Below are 24,311 nucleotides of genomic sequence, written 5' to 3'. Positions count from 1 at the left end.
TATGTAGCTTTTGCTTCAAACTACTAGAGTAAATATACAGACTGATTAATGCATTATGAATAGTTGTTAATAGCTATTTTTTAGGCTGGTTAATACCAAAACTGGACAAACAAAAAATACAAGCTGTTTCCAGGGAAAAAATACTTCATCTAAAATAGCATAGGCCACTAGATGCACAGAAAATCTATGATTTGGTAGATTCTGTAAAACATCAGTTGTAAAGATACATGAAATATGCTTGAACCACTGAGACAGCCTGTTTCCATCATTTTCAGCATCATCACTAAAACTAGACTTTTTACAAGGGTCACAGGTTTTGCAACAATGACCAATGGATTACAAGAGGAAAGTTTACAAAAGCAGTATGAAGAAACTTTCAGGTGTTTAGATGACTCTTAGTTGAGTTTGAAACTCTAAAAACAAACAAACAAAAAACTTTCTTGTCTGCTTTTTCCAGCACCTCCTGATTTTACAGAAATCTGAAATACTTCCTAGTGAAAAACACACTTTCCTGGCTGCTTGCTTGCTTAGTACTTTCAACAAAGCAGTGAAGAGGTGTGGAACTGTGTAAAAAATGTTTAATGAAACCACATGGAACTCAGATGGTCTCGGAACAGAGACAAGCAGGATAACTCAGATTCCCAGGAACATCTGCTGACATCTTTCAAAAAAAAATTTAAGTGACCTTGAGCTGATTCATGATTTTGCATAGAAGAAACCATGAAATGTAAAAAGTGAAAGGAAAAACAAACAAAAACAACTAAACTAATATTCTTCACAACAAGAAGCATACTGCTTACAAGCAGTTCTCATGGCTACAGTTGGACTATGATAGAACAGGGACCTGAAATTTCAGTTTTGCAAAGCACTCAAGTGCATACTTAAAGGAATGACTGCTTGGCTGATACTTTTGTTGTTGCTGCAGCATAAGGAAGAATTAAAGACTATTTACCATTTTTAAGATTCATGACTTCTGCTTATTACAATAAATATTGATAAACCAGTAAGTACCAGATTTGAGTTGTCAATTTTCCCAGCTGTACCAAGGTTTTGTGATCCATAAAACTGTCAACACCTAAATTTTGAATGCTTTCGTATCAGTGAGAAATGTGTGGCCACTAATATGTGGCCAAAACCACTATTTTCCAATTACCATTTAATTGCTACAATGGATTGCTTGGTAAACCTTTTTCTAGTTTCGGTTTTCTGATCCATGTTCATTCCTGTCCTGGAGCAACTACACCTGCCTTGATAAACTGAGTTTATAATGTTATAGAGTAAGCAGAGAGGCTGGAGTCCTTCTGGAAGGAACTGCAGCACCAAGAATCTGTAACAGGAGGGAGCTGGTAAATTTAGCAGACTAAGTCCATACCAGCAGCTTTAAAATGAAACATATATAATGGATAAAAAAAGAAAAAAAAAAAAAGACGATGGCATAAACAAAGAGCTCAGGGGATAAGGAGTAGCATGGGAAAGAAAAACCTTGGAACTTTCCCATACATGCCAACAGTCTTTATTTTTAAGCAAACGTTACTATTTTTCTGTCCTGCCAATTCCAAAAATGTTCATATGGCTCAGAACATTTTTAATATCGCTAAGGGAACTTTTCTGCCTGCTGTTTTTTAGATACTGACATGTAAATCTGTCAAAAAAATTATATTCAGTTTAATGATTTTATAGATCAGTAATGTAGCAACTTTCACTGGCCTGCCAAATAAGCTGCATTCTCACCCATTTGCTACCAAACACAGTGTCTGTAGAAGCTCTTTAGACAGAAAAAATGTTTGCTTTCATCATCCAAAAAGTTAGTGTTCACATGAAAAAATGAATGCTGATGTGTACAGGTGTATACTGTATCCAAAAGACATTTGAATGAAACCACAACAAATCAGAACTGATAATGAGTTCACCCTACAAGTGGTCCTGAACTTTTGTCATTTGTGGACTGTGGGTAGCTTATATTATTTCTTCACTTCTGAAGGGTCAGATTTTTGGTAAATTTATGGAGTTTGCATTATAGTACACTCTGTTTCCCATAATAAACTCCCATCTACAGGCAGATGTTTCTGTAAAATCAACAGAAAGAGGAGAGGGAGAGGGAGAGGGAGAGAGAGAGAGAGGGAGAGGATTCAATAATGAGCACTTCATTGTCTTGTACTTGAGCAACTTGAGTTGTAGCCAAGATACTTAACAACCAGAAGTGAGATAAAGCAGCTGTCAAAAAGAATACTGGGATTTTAAACTTCCAGTACAGCTGGATAGTCCTAGTAAAAAGGACATGGAGCTTGCAATAGAGGCCTGGTGTAGCTACATTTTTATTATTTGCTATGGTAATCCTTAAAAGAGCTCTAAGGATGGACTAACAGATGAAAAGCAATTAAAGCGGTGGGGAGGGGGGAATTAAAAATCTGAACTGACTCTTTTCTCCCAGACCACTCAGCAGCTTTGTAAACTGGGAACATGGGAGGGTATAACAGGGAAATGGCACAGTTCACAAGTGCACACAAGACAGAAGTACATCTGCAGGAGTTTCCACAATCTCTAATTTGCAGCATGCTATACAGCTTGAGAAATACATCACAAGACACCATGATGTCACTGTAATATTCCAGGATCCTCTATGGTTTTGCATTAAGGACCTGCTTCAGAATAAACAACTGTATAAATAATCTTGTGTTCTGAGAATACCACCCCAAGGTCACGTTATCTCAATACAATTTCGGTATACTTTTCACATTAAAAGAACTGCCATTCTTAGGCAATCAGAAGATGCTCTTTTCTCCTCTAGGAACTTTGATATACTTCACATAAATGTGCATGCCCCTTTGCTGGATTCTTCTATGTTCACAGAATCACAGAACCATCTAGGTTGGCAGAGACCTCCAAGATCACCTAGTCCAACCTCTGACCTAACACTAACAAGTCCTCCACTAAACCATATCACTAAGCTCTACATCTAAACATCTCTTAAAGACTTCCAGGGATGGTGACTCAACCACTTCCCTGGGCAGCCCATTCCAATGCCTAACAACCCTTTCAGTAAAGAAGTTCTTTCTAATATCCAACCTAAACCTCCCCTGGCGCAACTTTAGCCCATTCCCCCTCATCCTGTCACCAGGCACGTGGGAGAACAGACCAACCCCCACCTCGCTACAGCCTCCTTTAAGGTACCTGTAGAGCGCGATAAGGTCGCCCCTGAGCCTCCTCTTCTCCAGGCTGAACAAGCCCAGCTCCCTCAGCCGCTCCTCGTAAGACTTGTTCTCCAGACCCCTCACCAGCTTCGTTGCCCTTCTCTGGACTCTCTCGAGCACCTCCATGTCCTTCTTGTAGTGAGGGGCCCAAAACTGAACACAGTACTCAAGGTGTGGCCTCACCAGAGCTGAGTACAGGGGGACAATCACTTCCCTAGCCCTGCTGGCCACACTGCTTCTTATACAGGCCAGGATGCTGTTGGCCTTCTTGGCCACCTGAGCACACTGCTGGCTCACATTCAGCCGACTATCAACCAGTACTCCCAGGTCCTTCTCTGCCAGGCAGCTTTCCAGCCACTCATCTCCCAGCCTGTAGCGCTGCTTGGGGTTGTTACGCCCCAGGTGCAGGACCCGGCACTTGGCCTTGTTGAACTTCATACAGTTTACCTCAGCCCATCGCTCCAGCCTATCCAGATCCTCCTGCAGAGCCTTCCTGCCCTCGAGCAGATCGACACACGCACCTAACTTGGTGTCGTCTGCAAACTTACTGAGGGTGCACTCAATCCCCTCATCCAGATCATCGATAAAGATATTAAAGAGGACTGGCCCCAGTACTGAGCCCTGGGGGACACCACTAGTGACCGGCCTCCAACTGGATTTGACTCCATTCACCACAACTCTTTGGGCCCGGCTACCCAGCCAGTTTTTAACCCAACGAAGCGTACGCCAGTCCAAGCCAAGAGCAGCCAGTTTCTTGAGGAGAATGTTGTGGGGAACTGTGTCAAAAGCCTTACTGAAGTCAAGGTAGACCACATCCACAGCCTTCCCCTCATCCACTAAGCGTGTCACTTTGTCATAGAAGGAGATCAGGTTCGTCAAGCAGGACCTACCTTTCATAAACCCATGCTGACTGGGCCTGATCACCTGGTTGCCCTGTAAGTGCCGCGTGATGACACTCAAGATAATCTGCTCCATGAGCTTCCCTGGCACTGAGGTCAAACTAACAGGCCTATAGTTCCCCGGGTCTACCCTCCGGCCCTTCTTGTAGATGGGCATCACGTTTGCTAGCTGCCAGTCGACTGGGACCTCCCCTGATAGCCAGGACTGCTGATAAATGATGGAAAGAGGCTTGGCCAGCTCCTCCGCCAGTTCTCTCAGTACCCTCAGGTGGATCCCATCTGGCCCCATCGACTTGCGTACATCCAAGTGCTGTAGCAGGTCGCCAACCATTTCCTCGTGGATAGTGAGGGCCGCATCCTGCTCCCCATCCCCTTCCACCAGCTAGGTATTGGGTATCCAGAGAACAACTGGTTTTGCTGCTAAAGACTGAGGTAAAGAAGGCATTAAGCACCTCAGCTTTTTTTCCTCATCTTTTGTAACTAAGTTTCCCCTCGCATCCAGTAAAGGATGGAGATTCTCCTTAGTCCTCCTTTTTGTGCTGATGTACTTGTAAAAACATTTTTTGTTATCTTTAACGGCAGTAGCCAGATTGAGCTCCAGATGAGCTTTGGCCCTTCTAATTTTGTCCCTGCACAGCCTCGCAACATCCTTATAGTCCTCCTGAGTGGCCCGCCCTCTTCTCCAAAGATTATAAACCCTCTTTTTTCTCCTAAGCTCAAGCCACAACTCTCTGTTCAGCCAGGCCGGTCTTCTTCCGCGCCGGCTCGTCTTTGGGCATGTGGGGACAGACTGCTCCTGAGCCATTAAGATTTCCTTCTTGAAGAGTGCCCAGCCTTCCTGGACTCCTGTGCCCTTCAGAACCACCTCCCAAGGGACTCTGCCAACCAGTGTCCTGAACAGCTCAAAGTCAGCCCTCCGGAAGTCCAAGACAGCGGTTTTACTGGTCCCCCTCCTGACTTCACCAAGAATAGAGAACTCTACCATTTCGTGGTCACTCTGCCCAAGACAGCTCCCGACCACCACATCTCCCACCAGTCCGTCACTGTTTGTGAACAGAAGGTCTAGCGGGGCACCTCCCCTAGTAGGCTCTCTAACCAGCTGCGTCAGGAAGCTATCTTCCACGCTCTCCAGAAACCTCCTAGACTGCTTTCTCTGGGCTGTGTTGTGCTTCCAGAATATGTCTGGGAAGTTGAAGTCCCCCACGAGAACGAGCCCTGACGATTTCGCAATTCTGCCAGCTGCCTGTAGAACTCCTCATCCTGGTTCGGCGGTCTATAACAGAACCCCACCAGGATGCTTACCTTGTTGGCCTTCCTGCTGACTAGGTTTACAATGTGAGGAGCATAATCACAACAGCAAGTCAACTAATAGGAAATGCCAAAACCAGTTCACATGGACAGGGAATGATGGTAACAGATCTATAGCGTCTGACATGCAAGTTCAAGACAGAATTATAAACTGTGAGTTAGTTCTGATCAAAACGCCCATTTAATAAGCTTCCTTTTCATTTTCTGACATCTGTTTCACACTGCTTAGAGCCCTCCACCCAGTTGCACTAGCTCACAAAGAATGTTTTGTTCACTGAGATACAACTTACCCAAATAGTTGTTGCTCTTTGACATCTCAGTAATGTTGATTTTAGTAGCTCCTTCAGGAATTTCCACTATCTTGTGATAGCCAAGATTTGTTAGCGTGTGTTTGAAAACTCCAGACACAACCTTGCAAGCGGTGTTGTCCCCTCCACATATTCCACACTTGTCAATCACCTTGTCTGAACCCAGATAGTCATCACAGCCAATGCTCTGGAAAATAAAATAAGATTTATTTTTCCAAGATCTTACAACTGCAGACTTCAGACATAACAACTGAGGACAGTATGACTTTTATAGAAGATTAAATCCTGAAGATTTTCTGAATTACTACTTCAGCAATTTCTTCCCTTGTTCTTCTGCGTGAAGAAAAGCAATAAAAAATAGAGGTTTCACAGACTCAGGGATTTCAAGTTAGCCTACTGTTTTTTACAATTTGTTACCAAAAATGCAAGAACACACTAAATATCACTAATGCATTTAACTTTCCTGATCACAACTGTCATACCAATAATCTCTTAACAACGCAGCTTCTGTAGCTACTAGTCAGGAAATAGATCAAGTAGAGCTGTAATTCCGTTATGACTCCAAATGTGCTTTTTTACACAAGTAGACCTACTTTATATACAGCGTCATCTTAATTTCCTCCAAAAATGAGTACTGAGACTATTCTCAACAGAAAAGATTTCTAGAAGTCGTTATACCGTGTCCAGACAGCGTAGAAGCTATTGTCCCATGCACTGAGAAGAGTGGCACAATCCAATCTTCAGCCAACTCAGTAACACCCAGTTGCACACATGCACAAGAACTTCTCATTTCCATTCAGATAAGAAAGAAATATCATATGAGCCAGAACAGAAGAACAGAAGCCTATCACATACTTCATGAAATGTAGTAACTTGATGGAAAATGTTCAATAACTGACAGTGTTGCTCTATTATTACAAATTCTCAACAATACTTGCAAATATTTGATGAAATAAAAAGGTTCGTTATTGTTTTATGGTCTTTCCTGTAAGCAAATAGCCAAGTAAGAAGGGGAAGAAAGAAAGTTTTTTGATACCACCAAGTTGTAATACAGGGAGTTTCTTGTGCCTTGACATCACTGTATTTCTTTCCATTCCCAATACTAACACTTGGCCCTTGCTGCAAAAAATGTTCTAAACTGAAAGCCAGAGTCTGTTTAGTTCCAACATAAATATTTAACACCCAAAAAGTTTTTTATGAGTATCCAAGAATCACAGATAAAACCATCTAACTCATCACTGCCAGGATCATACAGGGCTTGACAATGATGCTTGTCATAAAGCAAGAGTAAGAAGACAATTCCCAAGCACTGCATTTCATGGTGGGATAACCTGATAACTCAGTACCTGGTGTATCCTATCAAATCTGCTGTGAGCAGATTGTTCCATGATTTCAAAGAGATTTTCGATTTAAAGAGAAACATTTGGTTTAACATGCTGTACTTGCCTTGCATGGCAGAAATCTTAGCATCATGAATGTCATTTTTGTGTTTTGCCTTAAAATGCATTTCCCCTACTAACAAAGTAACGTTTACTTAAACACAGGAATTACCACTGTCACTATACCAAATCATACAATATAATTTCAGACTTCCTAAAATAATCCAAAAAATGTGAGTGATATACATTAAAGACTGCTGCGCTTAATGACAGGTTAATTTCTATACTTGTTCTCCTGCAAAGGTATTTTGTTGAGAATACGTACAATTTCTCCACTACACATTTTTTGGATGGAAATGTACTGGTACTTACCATCAACCTATGTTACACAGTGGCTTTCAGGAAATTTCCACTGCCAGCAAGTTGTTTTATGGAGGAAATCCCTTCAAATATGAAGTGCTATTCAGCATGAATTGCTAGCATAAATGTTTAATGGTATTCTGCATCACTACTGAGTCCCATAAAGGTTAATATAATTTTCTTCCTTTTAGCAAATAAAAGAGAATAGAGAAAAATGTGTTTTATTCATTGAGAACATAATTCAGAACTACCATGGGGCACTGTGAACAGAACTACTTTTGACAGAAGGAATGCAACCAATCAGTACAAATGTGATTCCTTTGTAGGGAACAAATATCAAACCTGTTTCAAACTACATCGTTCTTAGTTAAGTATTAGCTGACGTACAAAACAGCTGTCATTCTTCAGCTGTACTACCTGGAATTCTTGCCATAGGGCACAATAAGGGCCTGCATCGCAAAAAGTGTCTGTGCTTTTTAAACACTCTTTCACAGAAGATGACTAAGAAAGATACAAAGAATGAATTACTGGAAACAAGAACCTAATAATTTGAAACCAGTAACTGGCAATGAGGGAACAGCCACAGAATCACAAGAAGGATATAAATAAACCATACACATTACACAGTGTGCACTCAGACATTTTATCTACCAACAGAGCAGGTATTTAGAAATAAATCATAGCTTTACAAAGAAAAGCTAAAAATCTTTACTGGGGTGCCTACCGAGACTTCTGTGGAAATGATGTGCTTTAAAGATGAGTATTGCAAAGATACCAGAAGGAAGATAGTTAAAATTAATACATTCTGGAAAACCCTGAGATTTGCTCAATACAGCTTAGGCAGGCATATAAAAATGACTGTGCACCTCTTTAATATTTCCAGATCTGGCAAGGGTATCCTATATCAAGTATCTGTCCCACATGCTCTATGGCAATCTCCCATTCTCCTAACTGTAAAAAACATAGATTTCTAGCACCGACAGGTCAAAAGGTACTGGATGAGACACCTGTCACTGGTCCAGGACTCAATATTTAATTGGTCTTGGGCCTTGGTTAAGAGTTAATTTTGGAAAGATGAAAGAAACACTTTTCTGACAAGCTGATTCTGTTTTCTTTCTGCTTTAAAAAAGCTGCTGGAAGCTGTTCAGAGATTTGGAATGGTAGTAGTCATCCTGGCAAAACAAGGCTGGTAAACAGAATGCAACCAAATCAACCAAAAATGTAGAATTCATGCAAAAGAAATGAAATTAACTATGGCCTCTCTGGGAACGATGAAATAGAAGAATAATTGTAAAATGAGGGGAAAAGCATTACGAATGCCTTCAAAATTAGTTTCATTTGGCTTTTCCCTAAACTCTAAAAAATTTCCCAAATATGTTTATTCAGCTCTATCCAAAAATGCTTGTTCAAACACAAAGAAATGATTCCCAAAATATGCAATTAAGCTAAGCTAAAAGTCAGAAAAGATGTCATAATAAACTAAAAATATAGCAACAATTGAAGAGAAAAAGGCAGAAACTAAGACTCTTAACATATATATATATGTATTAAAGGGAATATTAGAGCCATTTAGGATAAAGTTGAAAGGTGATAAAAGCATGTAAACAAGATTATTCTTCCATCATTTTTGGTCTTTTCTACCAAATGCTGGAGACTTAACTTTTTAACTAACCCCTGCTCTACACTGTTCATGGCTCTGCTGTTAAGAGTATCATTTGACCGTCCTTCATCCCCACTTAGACAAGCAGCTTCGTATATTCTAGCCAAATTTCTAAGGCAGCCTGAGCTTTTCTCACCATGCTATTTATCTTCTCCATATACAGTACACTGTTTTCGCTTCCCAAGCCTTTCAAACAGAAATGGAGAGACGTTATCTCAGTAATTCAATCAGTAATGAAACAGAAAGTTGAATTTGCACCACAGAGATTCATTGTGGTGCCCAGAACACTTGGGTGAGGTATCCATTTGTAAAATACACAAAATAGCTTCCCAATACCTGAGATGCTAATTTGCAGACTTCCTCACTGATCAGGAATATAACTGTATTTTTACAAAAATAAAGCTGCTGTGTATTTTTGTAATAGTTTCATTTAAAAAACAACTTATCTAAAAGACAAATCAGCTTCTGTTTTGTGACAGAAAGCACTTCATCAGCAAGCCAAGGAAGAGATTTGATGTCCTGGAATTTTTGTACTGGTTATGGCCTGCATATAGCCTGGAGATAGTAGGAATTAGCGATTGCATGTGCACAAGCAGTTGGAATGGTTGGCAGCTAAACAGCATACAAACAAACTGCATGGTATTTGTTTCTAGAGTACAGGCTTGAATCTGAGTTGATAAGAGGGGAAGCTCCAGATGCTCTAGAGAAAATCTAAAGATAACCAGCAGATACTTAAAATACCTTGAATCCAATTATCTTTAAGTTTATAAAAAGCAGAAAAGAAGCTACATATAATTATAACCTCTTTATTCCTCAGAATAAAATCTGGTTTTGTGCAGAAAGCAGAGAAATGCATGAGTCGGCAGGGGGCTCGTTCTGCCTAGGCACTGGAGACCAGCTGCTCCACAAAGTCATGTAGACACATGGCATGGCTGGACCCACCCAGAGCCAAGAGATGTCACAACATCATCTCCCACAGCAGAATACAGCTGCCACAACCACAGGAAGCCTGAGGATGTCAGAGACAGAAAAGCCTACCACACATACATAGTCTTGCAGACAATGAAGCCACTGCCCAAAATACCACACTCCATTGTCACTTGCAACAATGTCCCAACCAACTTATGGAATGTGACTGAGCAATTTATGAGCTACAAATTCGTCACCCAGGGATGAGGTCAGGAGAAAAGGTGTAGAAGCAGCTTTTTAGATCTGAAAGGGTAAGATTGTTAGAACGACCTGCAGTCACACAGGAGGTCTGCGGCAGAGCCCCAGACTCCTTCCAGATACAAGTCCCAGTCCATGCCTTCATTCTACCACCATTTTTACCTGATTTCCTGCATCCACACTTAAGCTGCTACTGATGCCTCACTTCTCAAGATAATTGTTTTACAAGTGGAACCGAGCTAAAAACTGTTGCTGTCTCATTTTCCCTAGCACTGTAGAGCCAACACAGCCGTAGGGACGTGAGACTAATTCCTTTCTGGTTTGTGCATCAGCTGAATTATTAATTAGACTTCCACTGTAGAACAATTACCTGTAGGAATGACACTTCAATAGCAGCCTAACTACATTTTTAAGGCTCTTCTAATAGCTAGTATTGCCTGCTTCTATGAACATGTGAGGATCAATATAAAACCCTCTGCTACAACTTGAACAAAAAACTTCTACAAATACTTTCTGAAAAGCATTCCTTCCAGTATTTAAAGTTAGGAATACGCAATAGAGATTTTAACTAAAGTTCACTGAAATCCATATGAATCTTTGCAGGTGAAAGAGGCCTTAGGCAGAGCAGCCACCTAATTCTATAAGCTTCTCTTCTCAGTGCTCACTTCTGGCATTACTCATTTTGCCACTTTTTACACTAAAAGCATGATCTTGTTTCTAACCACATCCCAGCAGGGAAAAATACCAATTCAATCCTAGTCATTCTCTTCTCCTACCATTATCAGCCCTCTCCTTGCTGTTTCTGCTCATCGATGTATTATTTACATTCTTAAGAAAACTGATGATTCAACAGCTTTTTTTCATTTTCTTCTCCTTCTTCTTTGGGCTAACATATGCTTCATTTTAAATGGATACAGAATAGAGGACTGATAAAGTTACCACAGTTTGGTAATGTTTTTGCACATGTTCGTGGTCATTTGTGATTACAGAAAATACTCAGATTCCACCATTCAAACTGGCTGCAAATGGTCAGAGAGATGGTTGGGGAAACATGGAGGAAGACAAAGAAAAAAAAACATAGAAGAGAGCCCAGACATAGGCTAATGGAACTGCAGTTTCTTCTTTGCAAAAGTAATTCTCCTAATATTTGTTCAAGTCTAGGTGAAGCAGACAACATGATTTTATTCTGAGTTCCATTGGTGCAACTGAAGTAGTACTTTTAAAACTAGCAACTTTCCGCTCCCTTCCACTGTTTTTTTTTTTTAAATTCACAACCATAAATGTTTCAGCAGATTATTGCAACTTAGCATAAATCAGTTTACTTTTCCTATACATACCATGCTTTTTGTACAGTTCATTCAAGACAGACAAGGCTTTCATTGTCTTGTTAAATCTTCACTTTAATTCCTAGTTAACATAATTTTGGTATTACTTAGAGGTGCTGTAATTTTTTTAGGAGGCATTATTTGGAAAGCCCACAATAGAGGAAACTAAAATGACTGGATTCAGCAACTCTACTTTTCAATGACCTCTCTTCCATGATTCTAGGACCATATACCGCTAAGCTTTTATTGCATTGCCATGATTGAATTTTATTTATTAGCTTTTGGACATACCAATGCTTCTGTTCTCTTGTACATATAAGCAAATGCTGAGAACCAAGGTTAGTTTGTTTAAACAGAGAGCTCTGCTTTACATATAAGCTCAACACTGAAACGTTATGTGCATGCCATGTCTGATTCTGAAATCCCACCTCTGTGACCTAACCGACACAAGACAGCCCTATGCATTTTCTGAGGCACTAATTTGTGGGTAGTGAGACCCACAAATTTCAGAATTTAAAAGCCTCTGGACAGGAGCACAATAGAAGTAAGAGTTGTTAAAAAGAAGAAAAAAAAAAGCGTTTATATGTAACATAGCACAAACTGTTGATAATTAAAAATTACAAGTATTACTCCATGATACTGCCTAAATGACTGCCATCAAGCCACTTTCACACTGGGACACTTGGGGTTGCAATGTAAAGAGCCTGTCAAATTATCAGACATCTGAGATCTGACTCCTATGGCATTCCATGGATGTCTTACTCGGGAGAAGATGCCAGAAAACACAGCAGTCTCCCAGTTACAGATTTAGAAAGTACTCTGTCCTGCCCCTTTACAGGCATTCCTTGCTTTTACTCTTCAGTCCTTAAATAAACCCCTCTTTCACCTTCCTATCCAAAAACCATGCAGGAATTAAGTCAGCCACAGAATAAAGTTGCTCAGCTCCAAGCTTTGGTATTCCATTTTCTTACCAGCAGTCAGTTACAGTCATTTAAAAGATGATGTATTGCTTTCATATAAAATGTCTCACTTAGTGACCACGGTCTAGACACACGCAGCTGAGTGAATGTAGTGAGTTGTTGAGCCACTATATAGGCAGGGAACTTTGAAAGGTTTAATAAAAATGTTCTCCTCTGAACCTCTTCCAGCCCGCTCTACTCCCCGTTTTTTTAAAGCACAGAATATTTGCACCAGCAGTCCAGTCCTGATTTTGGTCAGATATTGCAAAGCTTGTCCAACAGTATCCACTTTGTGCAAAAATGCGTTTGTATTACATCAGTTGCTCTTGACCAAAATCCCACTGAAATCAGTGGAAAGGCTCCCTCTGAAATCAGTAGAGCTGGGCCTAGGAATATGTGTGAAAATGGGCATCTACTCTTGTCTCCAGCAAAGTGCCCTCTACAAAAGATACCAGTAAGTATAACTTACTGTTCCCGATTCACCAAGAATAGCTTGCTGAAATCTCAGTTTACCTCATGGTCCTTGCTAAGTGCAGAGAATCTTCACCTTCAAGTTGTGAGATTCATTGCAGCACAAACGTGCCGTGATTAACGGCCTGTCGGGGCCCTTGCACCTCAGACAGTAACTCAGGAGGTCCCCATGGGGATTACTCACTGCCAGTATCTCATCTTACAAAGGTCCTAAACTCTGAAGGATCGTAACATTGTTCATTTTCTCAGTTGGTTTATGATTCTATTCCTTGGTCTTCAAATTTCATCTTATATTAAGCAAGCGTCAGTCCACCAGGAGTACTACAAAAGGCTAGGCCACACAAAGAAACGAAGAAACTCTACCATTGCTGGCCTTTTTCACTCGGTGGTGCTTCATGAATACTCTTTTACACTTTTGCCGCTGGAGCTGATCACTGCCTTTATAGCCAGAAACAGCAGCGTTATCAATCCCAATTTACCTAGCAGGTGTACCCTTTGGTATGCCTCTCTCCTCTCCACGCAGGGAGGACCCTAGCTTTTCTGTTTTTTCCCCCAAGTGTAAGCATGGCTGCCTAAAGATGGTTTGGATGACCTTCTCCTCCTTAATATGTGAAGCTGAGGATAACAATCCAATTTTTCTTTGGCCACTGTTAAAACCTTTGACCTTCATACACGAACTTACTGACTGAAGCCCTATGGTTAGATAAATATTATTTCTTTTATTGCTATTTGTGACAGGTATTAGATGTTACAGGTTGTGACAGGTAATTAGATGTTAGTGAAGATGTTATGACTACTAGAGAGTAATAGCTAGTACATGTCAGTACATCCCACTCCTGGTGGGACTCCTGCTAAGTGTACAGCTCATTCACCTGAGCTGTTTGTAAATCAGAAGAATGATACAGATTTCCAGGAACTACTTTCCATTTTGCTGACCCCTGAGGGAGCCAAAGTATATGTTCCTAACACTGTACAGCAAGCAAATTACACTGCACAGCCAGCTTTTTAGGGATTTTACTGCACGAGGTTCAGCAGTGCATACCCTTCAATGGAAACAAACAAGGTGTTCCAACACCAAGGAACCATGCCTTTAATTGTAAAGTGAGAGATGCCTTCCGAAAACTTCACAGGTAGAACACAACAAAGAGTACAACATGCTTATTTTACAGTCTCACATCTCTTCAAAGTTACTGCCTAACCTTCACTTGCTTTACAAATAAAAGGAGCAATGTTGAGAATTTACATTCAACCACAGCACAACAAACAATGTTCTAATGGCTCTCACTTGATTTGTGGTTAGCTATTACCATTATTTTTACCCAAACATTTGATCCTACTTTGGCTTTCAAATATTTCCTGCTGTCTACAGACCTAATACTCACAAATCTTTGATGCTATTTACAGCCCTCTACAAATAGATTGTGGTCACATCCACATGCCACTCACTGAATTAATCACAGATTTTCTACCTGCACGATAAATTTTTTCATTACCTATCCATGCTTTATGTTGGGCTTTGTTTTGTCAGATAATTTTCAGACAGCAAGAAGAAATGAACTATTCATTTTTGACAATCTTAAGAATCCAAATGACATTTATAGCATCTAGATATGCAGCAGTTTAATGAAAAAAGCTACTTACATAAAGACATATAAAGACCCTTTCACTACGACATTCAATGGCTTCTTGCTGGCTAGAGAATTACTAGAGAGAAGAAAGGTTTTATTCTTGTTACAGTGGAAAAAAGTAAAGCAATCCAGGAAAAGTAATCATGTGAAAAGATGTTCTTAAAGATAACACCTAATAACAGCTAATAAAAAATGATTTAAAAATATAAAGCATGCATCTCACACTGATACCTCTGACAGTTAGCAAAACACATTTCTCTCACATTGCTTTTGTTCTAAGAAAAGATAGCATAAATGGGACTTGTAGCTCCCCCATACACAGAAACATCTTATGGTGTTTGAAGCCAAGCTAATTGCAAGCAGTACTGCAGCAACAAAAGAACTGCAACTGAAGTAGATGCTTGCTGGCTAGAACTTCACCAAAGTAAAGATAGCTATTCAACTTTGTGACCTCTACTCTAGAAGTAGTTTATTGACGATGTTTGTTACTCAACTGTTTTTAAGCGACTATGTGTGTAGCATTTAAGAGAGAAGGAGATTAAGATGCCTAATCATCATATATACATTTCACTGGAAACAGGAAAATATATACTGAAGGTGAGGCCTTTTTCTTCATTTGATAGTATGCAATTCAGTCAGAATCAATTGTTTCTGGCTGAGTTAGAAGAAATCTGTCTTAACCATTCAGCAGACTCCAGGCACTGAAGGCAAGCACAAGCACACGACTAACACAGGGAGAGTACAGTTTCACCATGCCTGGACCCTAGGGTCAGCCTGTTCACATACAGCTCTGTTGTTGGAGCACTCAGAAGTACTCCTAGGGCACTGGGGCTTCAGTTTTGTGTCTTCACACCTGTGAGAGGATCATATGGCTCATATTTGTTAAGTACAGGAGTACTGACACTGAAAAAAAAAAAACAAAACACAAAAACTATCTGAAAGTTTGGATTTTTTTTTTTCATCTGAACAAAATGTCTGCACTTCTTGGTTCCAGCTGTAGACAGAAAACATCCCAAGAACAATTCCTTTTGCAGTATTATTTCCAACCCTTGTAGGATGGAAGTGTTCTGGGTATCAGCAGATTTACAACAGCATCTTGGAAACATTTGAGGACTGATGTAAGACCAATGGTGGGATATTTTTTCCACTGTACTTAGATGGATCACAGCCAGAACTCAGATGAGTACCTAATATTGGAGGTGTATTCAGAAGAAAAAACACAAACAAACCACACTCTAAACTGAGACCTGCTCATAATTATTACAAACTGCAAAACAAACATGAAGATGGTGAATGCAATCAAGTGGAGCAATGTACAAGCCTCAGTCTTTGAATATATTAGGGATTTTCTCAAATCAAATGTTCCAAGGAATGCTGAAAATACCTTTAACTCAGACTGAGTTATTTCTGCATGTCTAATCTTCGCATCAAAAACTATATTCATATAAAATCTGTGTGCATCCCTATTTTGGAGTCTTTAGATCATGTTTATATTAATGACTTGGTTCACAGCAGTAGTGCAGTCTAAGTGACACTCAGTGTCTGCATTTAACATGCACTGGTTTAGCACAGAGAATAAACAAATTAGAAGCTCCATATCCAAAAGAAGCTCTATTGCTCATCAGGTAAAATAGGTTGCAAACAGTATACATCACCTCTAGAATGCACTAAATGCATTAGTACATTTAGTTCAAATGTAAAACCACAAGGATAGCAAAGTTGCTACATCCATGAGACCAGACAAAATCTAATCTGAAATAAATATGCAAATCACATATAATGAAGCACTTGTGTCTGCCTGAATATACTGATCTGCTGCAAATATACCAAATTACTTCTTACCACAGCAGAAATAAGCCAACTTTATGCTTCTATTCACACAACTCAACTGGAAAAGTGGAAAACTATTTCAATATCTAAGGTCAGATACAAACCTCCACAGTTCACAGTTCTTAAAGACGGCCATCTTGTTTCCCAAAATCTCTACACAAAGATGAAATGTAGGTTTACGATGTGGATCATATGGCTTCAAAAATGCACAACATGGCTTAAATGTACAAACATGAATTCAGTGACAGTGCAGCCTAAAAACTCATGAAGCAGTTCTTAAAATCTCGCCTCATTTGCCCTTGTTGGAAATGTCAAGAAATGGCTAAGTAATATGATTCAGTTGATGTCATTGTTGTTAACTCTCTGCCTTTTCATAACACTTCTTATTTAAGTGGCTCAAGCAAATACTTAAATTAGTACTGCCCTCACCACATCTCAGTATTATCAGAGGGCTGGAGCCCCTCTCCTACGACGAAAGACTGAGAGAGCTGGGGATGTTCACCCTGAAGAAGGCTCCAGGGAGACCACATTGCAGCCTTTCAGTACTTAAAAGGAGCTTATAAAAAAGATGAAGAGTGACTTTTTACATGGGCCGGTAGTGATAGGACAAGGAGGAATGGTTTAAAACTAAAAGAGGGAAGATTTAGATTAGAAATTAGGAGAAAAGTCTTCACTCAGAGGGCGGTGAGGCACTGGAAATGTTGCCCAGAGACGCTGCGGATGCCCCATCCGTGGCAATGCTCAAGGCCAGGCTGAATGGGGCTTTGGGCAGCCTGGGCTGGTGGGAGGTGTCCCTGCCCATGGCAGGGGGTTGGAACTAGGTGGTGTTTAAGGTCCCTTCCAAACCAAGCCATTATATGATTCTATGATTACTGTTGGCAATGAACACTATGCCCATTCCAGAATTAAATGAAAGGTCTCTGCAATTCTCTTCAAAAGCTTGATACTTCAGAAAACAAGTCTAAAACACTACATAATATATTTAAAAGCATGGCTATTTCCCCAGTATAACATATCCACTCTTTAAAATCCAATCTTCTAGAGCCCATAGAGTTTTCTCCTGAACTTTTACAATACCTACCGTTCTTGCATCCTGGTTTGTGAACATCATAAAGAACACAAACAACAATATTGATGACAACATCAGGAAGAGAGCTGTAGAACACAAGTAGTCTCACTTCTGATTTAGGTTTAGGTTAGTCTCCTGAGCATTTACAGGCAAACATTCACATCTGTCCACATGGAATGAAAATCCTGCTTGCCACAGCAAGTATGTAATTATGTGAAAGAAGGTTCTACATCATAATGCCCTTTTTATCGTGCTGTGTAGGAAAAGCAGGTAGAAAAAGGGACTGGTGGATTTTCCAGTTTGAATGATTGAGGAATACAGCCCTGTTCCTTCTGGAAAAATCAGCAGGGCAGCTGCTCCACAATACAGCAGACATCTCCAATGTCACAGCCAGGAGTGGAATCCTCCATTCAATACAGTTCTCTTTCCTCCATCCTTGGTGCTGAATAGCTATATAATACCATCCCAATTAATATGCCTTTAAACACCAGAGAGAATACGTGGTTTTGCTAACAGAAACTGCATACTACAAAGAGCTGAGATACTTGAAAAGACATCTTTCAACCTTACAGATTCAAAATTTTTCCACTTAAAAAAAAAAAAAAAAAAGATTTTATCCTTGCAAAGCTCTGTTTGAACTTGTAGTCCTGAAGTACTGCATTCTGCCTGTCCTACAGAAAAGTGCAGTCCTTCAAGTTTGAAGTGGGGGTGGGGGCTACGGCAAACCCCCTGCAAGTCAATTGGAATCTAAACACTCTGGAGCTTTACATACTGCTGTTGACTCAAAGCTAGGAGAGGAAGCAGTGGACCATAGGTCTGTCACACAAGCAGAAAGCCCATTTAATTTTCAGCCATCTGTTATTTTGGCTGTACATCAGTGCTGAAGTGAAAAAAGATGTGTGAATCCAAAAGGGAGGAGACCACAAGAGCAGAGGATGTGATGGCATATAACAGCTGCTTCCAGCGCCTCACAAGTAGCAGAGACAGCAACACCCATTTGCAATGAATGCAAGCAATACCTGAGAAAATGTGCTGGTGGAAGACTCCACACAGCTACAGATCACTTCTCTTTGGGAACGCATGAGGCCCTGTGCATTTGTCAGACTTCTCAGTTTTGTCTTGAAAGATACAATCATTCTCTTTGCTGCCAGTAAGCACTAGATTTAAATATTGGCTGTTTCTCAATACAGTGTTAACTGGAAGAGCTGGGCCAAAGTACTGTGCTGAGATTCAGTCATTTTAGAATCTTTCATGAAGCAAGGTTCAAAATTATCCCTTCATGTAGATAATTATCCCTTGCCATATGATGAAAAGAAGTAAAATTTACTATCTCATGAAACACTGGGACCAAATGGTTCCTGGGAAGACTATCTGTGTATGCTCTTTGCGACCTAACATGCTACAGGTCTGCAATAGATTCCTTGGCTCACATTCATTCACTCGTTATGTTATGGTTTCCAGGTTTAGGAGAACATAGCCCTAATAACTCCTTGCCTATACAGTACACTAAATACGTATTTCAAATACAACTGTTTTGCACAGGAGTGGGATGTTTCTTCTGTTTACAATCTTCACCTACTTCTGAAAAATTATCTGCAGAGAAGAGTTTTGTTTTTAGAACGTGGTTTTGCAGGAACAGATGTAGGATGACAGAGCAGCAGTACGCCTTTTCAGCGTGTAGATCCTCATGTCTGAGGATGCACAGGGCACATTTCTGGTAAAACACTTAACTAAAACTATTAGTTCATCTATACCAGAAAATATGATTTATATTAAAATAATGTTAATACAGAATACTGTAATTTTATGCAACAGCCCTACCTTTCCTTTGCTTAATAGACTGCTTACACAGTACTAATCAGCTTAGGTCATTACACACATTTTTCATGCTTTAATTAAGTATTTCAGAGTCTTCATGTTTTGAGTGATATTTCTGAGGCCAGAAACCAAAGAACTCAGTATGTCATAATTTACTGTTTGCTTCTTTGCTCTCTTCCAGTTCTTAGGATGTTGACTTTCTCCAATTCAGACACGGAGACCAAAATCCCTTTTACAGGCCGTTGAACCTGTCCAGCTAACAGCGAAACAATTTCTCACAGAAAATGTAAACTTAAGAATGGTCTTTCTGAAGAAAACAGAGAAAACAACATTGAAAATGCCAATTTCTTTTCTTGATTATCTCTCTATGTGAATTCATGGGGTTTACACACGGGTTAGATTTAGAAGCATGTCTGTATTATAAAGGAAATATTCTTATTAAAACCTAAATAATTTTTAAAGTCTATACTTAACTAAGCTGTTTTAACCACCTCAAAGGAGCCACGAAAAGGTAAGAAATACTGGAATTCACCTTGAGGAAACTTCTGTATTGCTAAAAATCTAAAATAACTACTCAGTAGCAACAAAACCTCTATTTGGAGGTAAACAGGCAACACTTGAAGTGTCCTGACAATACAGACTACATACAGATTTTCCACCTTTGTTTTTAAGTTCTTGAACAACCCTATGCCAGAGGGGCAGACGAGACTGCTGTCCTGACATTCAACCTTCTTCCCTTAGTGGGGCAACTTAAGGGTGGGAAACATAAGCAATACCTGACTACACAAGTAAAATTTCAACATGTTGAAGAAAGCAGCCTCTTGTCAGCTTGCACAAAGCACTTACAGTAAGGATCGAATTAGAACAAAAAGACTTTCTTAATGTTGTAAAAGAAGGTAGCTTGCAGTTAAGCAGACAAAATCCAGGTCTTAACTGAGCTTTGCCTGGTCCCCTTTCTCACTCTTGGCCACACCAGTGCTCAAAACAAAATGAAACCTGGCAGCCCAAGTAGATGCAGAGCAGTAAAATACAGCTTATTAACTCATTCTCATGTGCTCGTCATTCCAGAATGCAATTTATTATGTTATGCAAGAAATTAACTGGTCCTTGCCTCCTGAGCTGTATAAATATACAGCATTATTAGGTCTAGAAGATACTGTGAATGGTTTCACTGACCACATGGTAAGCACTGGAACTGTTTATACTAACAGTCAGCCTTGAAACTTTCAACATAAAATTTTTAATTCCCTTCAAAATTTTCAACATTTTCTTATACTCTAACAGTTTCTTGATGTTTGCGGGATCCAGACTTACAGTTAGGCATAAAGGAAAACCTATATTTAATATTTTGACATATTTCAACACTACAAACTCTTAAGTATTTTTATTTCTGTTCATCAGAGAGAAAACATTCAAAACATCAGTCATGAGGTCCCTGAGTAATGGAAAACCGTATGCATTTCTTTGTTTAGATTGGCACAGAAAAAAGGAAAAAAATGGGGCCTAATTTCTGCCTCAGAAGAGTATGTTCAATTTCACCATCATGTCAATAATGACTTCATCCTTAATTTGCACTAGTGGTTCCTGATTCTTAGTATTTTCTTGCTAATAAATTCAGGTTAGCAAAAAAGCCTGACAGTATGAAGAGTTTCAGAAGTGACCAGGCCCTTTGAAGGACAGCACTCAATGACTATAACTCTTAAGCTATATAGTACAAGAACAGGGAAACATAAAAAAGCCATGCCAAGTCAGAAAAAAAAGTCCATTATTCAAAAGGATAAACAATGTAAGAAAGATCCTAAACCCAGGAAAAACATCGGCTATTTTGACAATTTACTTTGCCAGGCTGCATTTTCTGTTTGAGGCCCAAAGACTTCAAGAGTCAGGCACAGCATCTTTGGTATTACTTAGTAGTCCTCAACTGAAAATGCTCAGCTTTCTTGCTATTTTTTCGCAGCCATAATTCCAATGGCAGTGAGTTCCAATGTTTAACGGTTTATCTCCTATCCACAGGTAGAAATAAGAGGAAAAGGAGCAGGAGACTAGCAAGAGATGCTTCTGTCTACAGAAACTGCAGAACAGAGGAAAATTCAGTGTTTCTCAGTGAACACTGCCTTTTGAGAAGAAAATTGACTGGTTGTGATTGTAGGCCACCCAGAAAAAAAAAAAAAAAGAAAGAAAGAAAGAAAAAAAGAAAAAAAAGGTATGTATCCCAATGATTGCATGCCGAAAACAATACATGTATCAAGTCAAAACCATTTCCAGCCACTGAACTACATTTTTATTTTTATAGCTACCTACTGCACACCATTCAGGGAATGAACGCCAAAGCAGGAGCATGATTTTTTTTCTACATTTTTTGTGTTGATGGCTAAGGAAAAACTGCAGTCCTTTTCCAGAAACAGAACAACAGGCACACAATTTATATCACACACTATCAGTATTCACAGGGATGTTATGTTCAGTCAGAACACGTTATTGAGGATTTTTGTTTTCCCACTCATAAAATGTGAAGGGCTACTGAAATCATCCTGCAGGTTTATTCAGTTTTCATGCCTCTGCTTCAGAAATATGGCAGAAGTTAGACATAAGAACCTTTGGTTTTCCCCTGTCCATTGACAGCTAGAGCAAAACCTGTAACCACCTTCCTAGGTGAACACTGTCCATCTATAAATAAATATGTGCACGTGGCTAGACCAAGTGCTTGAAGCTAGCAACTGATCTTAGTGCGGTCCAAGGCAATGAAATTCTACTTCATTTCATACAGCTTGGTCCAGGCTTTCAATTCCTGAATGTTTTCTGAGTAAAAAAAATGAAAATCTTTTGATTAGTGCATCTTTTGATTCCAGAAGGGAAGGCATTGCTTGGATAAGATTCCTGTTCATCATCAGAGATGATTAGCTTAAGTTGGCAATCTTGAACTCAGTGAAGCTTTTGAAAACCTATCACTTCTGAGTACATTCATTACCTCCTTTTCAGGAGGTCTTGATCCCTTTTAAGTATTTACTAGGACAACAGCATGAAGATGCGTGTTGCAGCATCCCCCCCTTCCAAAGGTCAGACACGTTCCCGCCCTTTAAGAATAGAGGAGCATCCTTCCCTGAACCTTTTATTTCTGCCTTCCTCCTCGCTATGACCCTGAAAGCAGGTGGCTGCCAAGGATGTTTGCACTCCAGCTGAGTTTGCACGCACCATGGCCACACAATGCCAGCTAAATCTTCATGAGCTTAAAATTCTCTCCTCAGCAGAAGCCCACAATAGCTCTGCCAAAGGACTTTTCAGAGCTGCTGATGCACACACGGTCTGCTTGTGTTTCAAGTGTCTGTGCAGGCACTAACAAGTGTCTTTTATACACTTTGCTGGGGTTTCCGATACTTCTGGTGGGAACTCTCCACGCAGAAATGGTACTCCAGACATTTATTTTCTTTCATTTAACACAGATGGGGACTTTTTTTTTCGCTTTTCCCCCATGTTTTGCAAACACACCCCTTATACAAGGAACACTATCAACTAGCATTTCACTGTGGTGACGGTATATATTACTGGTCAGCCCTACAGTTAATCTTACTGTTAAACTCATCCTCTTAAAACTAAAACAAAAAGGATGAAATACTGGAATAAGATAGGATGACAAGAAAGAGGGTCTTCTTTTGTAACACTAGTCATATTTTCAAGTTTTCAAAAACTAGATTCAATCAATGTGACTTGATAGTTAACTGTCATGGGGGGGGGGGGGGAGAAGGAAGAGACAAGGGGGAGTGAAAGCAAGGGAAATTACCTCCAAAAATAAATAAATAAAGATCAGAGGTTTGGATATATGCAAACATAACTTTTAAAAAGATGTTTAAAACAATAAAAAAGCTACTTCAAGTTGATGGGAGTTTTCCATTAACTAAGAAGGGGAAAAATATCATCCTTAATCCTTGTGAAATTGTTTGGAAATAAGAACTAAAAGTAAAATATCTGATTATTGACCTCAGCACAGCACCAGGAATAGTAGCAGTATGTCTTAGAAACTGTAGCACAAAGTGCAAAATTGCATTTGCTGTATCTACTGTGGAAAGTCCCTCCTTAATCCCTTCTTAGTACTTGCTTTAAGATGTTTTCAGAAGCTAGCTCTCTCTGCCACTCCTTTTCTTCAAATCACTGACAAGTATTTCATTTCAACCACTACTTCCCCATGGTGCTATTTCTCAACATCCCTTTTCTTCTTTCTTGGATCTCTTGACTGATCAAAACATAGGAAAACTGCAGGCAGTTTTACAAGGTGCAATCTTTCCCTAAAGCATCATGCGCTAGGAATGCTCTGTTTGGAATGCTCAGTAAAAGACACAGCCACAGCATTTGGATTCTTTTCTCATTTCTGAGGTAGCCGATGCAGTTCTCTTCCAAGAATGCCCAATTCAGAGTTACATTTAGGCTTACTCAATTCTTGCAGCGATTGTCATGCTATAGGAAAGATAAACAATAACCATTTTTGGAGCTACAAAATCCCATTCAATTTCTGTATTCAGATTGTAAATGATAAAGAATGCATAGGCTGTGGCACACAGTGACAGACCACGCCTGAATGAGAAACAGGATTTGAAATGATAATGGACTGTGTGAGATCACAAATTAAACCTCACATTTGATTTGGTATTCCGATTTTGTTAGTGAAAGGTGAGAATGAAGCTAGGTGCATCTGAAAACTACTCAGAATCTCCTTAAGGTAGACTCAACAGCTGTTCAAATACTCAAATCTGAGGCAAGCTAAGTTATGTCAAACTTCATCTGTATTTCAAACACAAAGATATCTTACTATGAAACAGAAAAACAGTTAAAAGGAATGTAATACTATGTCTCTTAGGTTACTAGGAAATAGATACATACACAACAAAGATCTGACTTCAGGAATTGGGCTTCTCTGTTTTTCATTGTCCATGGTTACCACATAAGA

The 24,311-nt window shown here is 39.7% G+C and overlaps 1 protein-coding gene across 4 annotated transcripts in view; it reads right to left on the bottom strand.

The window, feature by feature from the left end:
* The window catches only part of THSD4 (thrombospondin type 1 domain containing 4), a 299,851-nt gene that overhangs the window by 59,771 nt on the left and 215,769 nt on the right, over positions 1 to 24,311 (bottom strand). For all 4 annotated transcript variants that reach the window (XM_013177461.3, XM_048060302.2, XM_048060303.2 and 1 more), the window contains one exon: positions 5,689 to 5,893. In XM_013177461.3, coding sequence (XP_013032915.1) covers positions 5,689 to 5,893 — 205 coding nt within the window. The remainder of the gene's footprint in view (positions 1 to 5,688; positions 5,894 to 24,311) is intronic.

The sequence above is a fragment of the Anser cygnoides genome, chromosome 11, assembly GCF_040182565.1.
Source record: "Anser cygnoides isolate HZ-2024a breed goose chromosome 11, Taihu_goose_T2T_genome, whole genome shotgun sequence".
NCBI lineage: Eukaryota > Metazoa > Chordata > Aves > Anseriformes > Anatidae > Anser > Anser cygnoides.
This window is presented reverse-complemented; position numbering and strand designations above follow the sequence as displayed.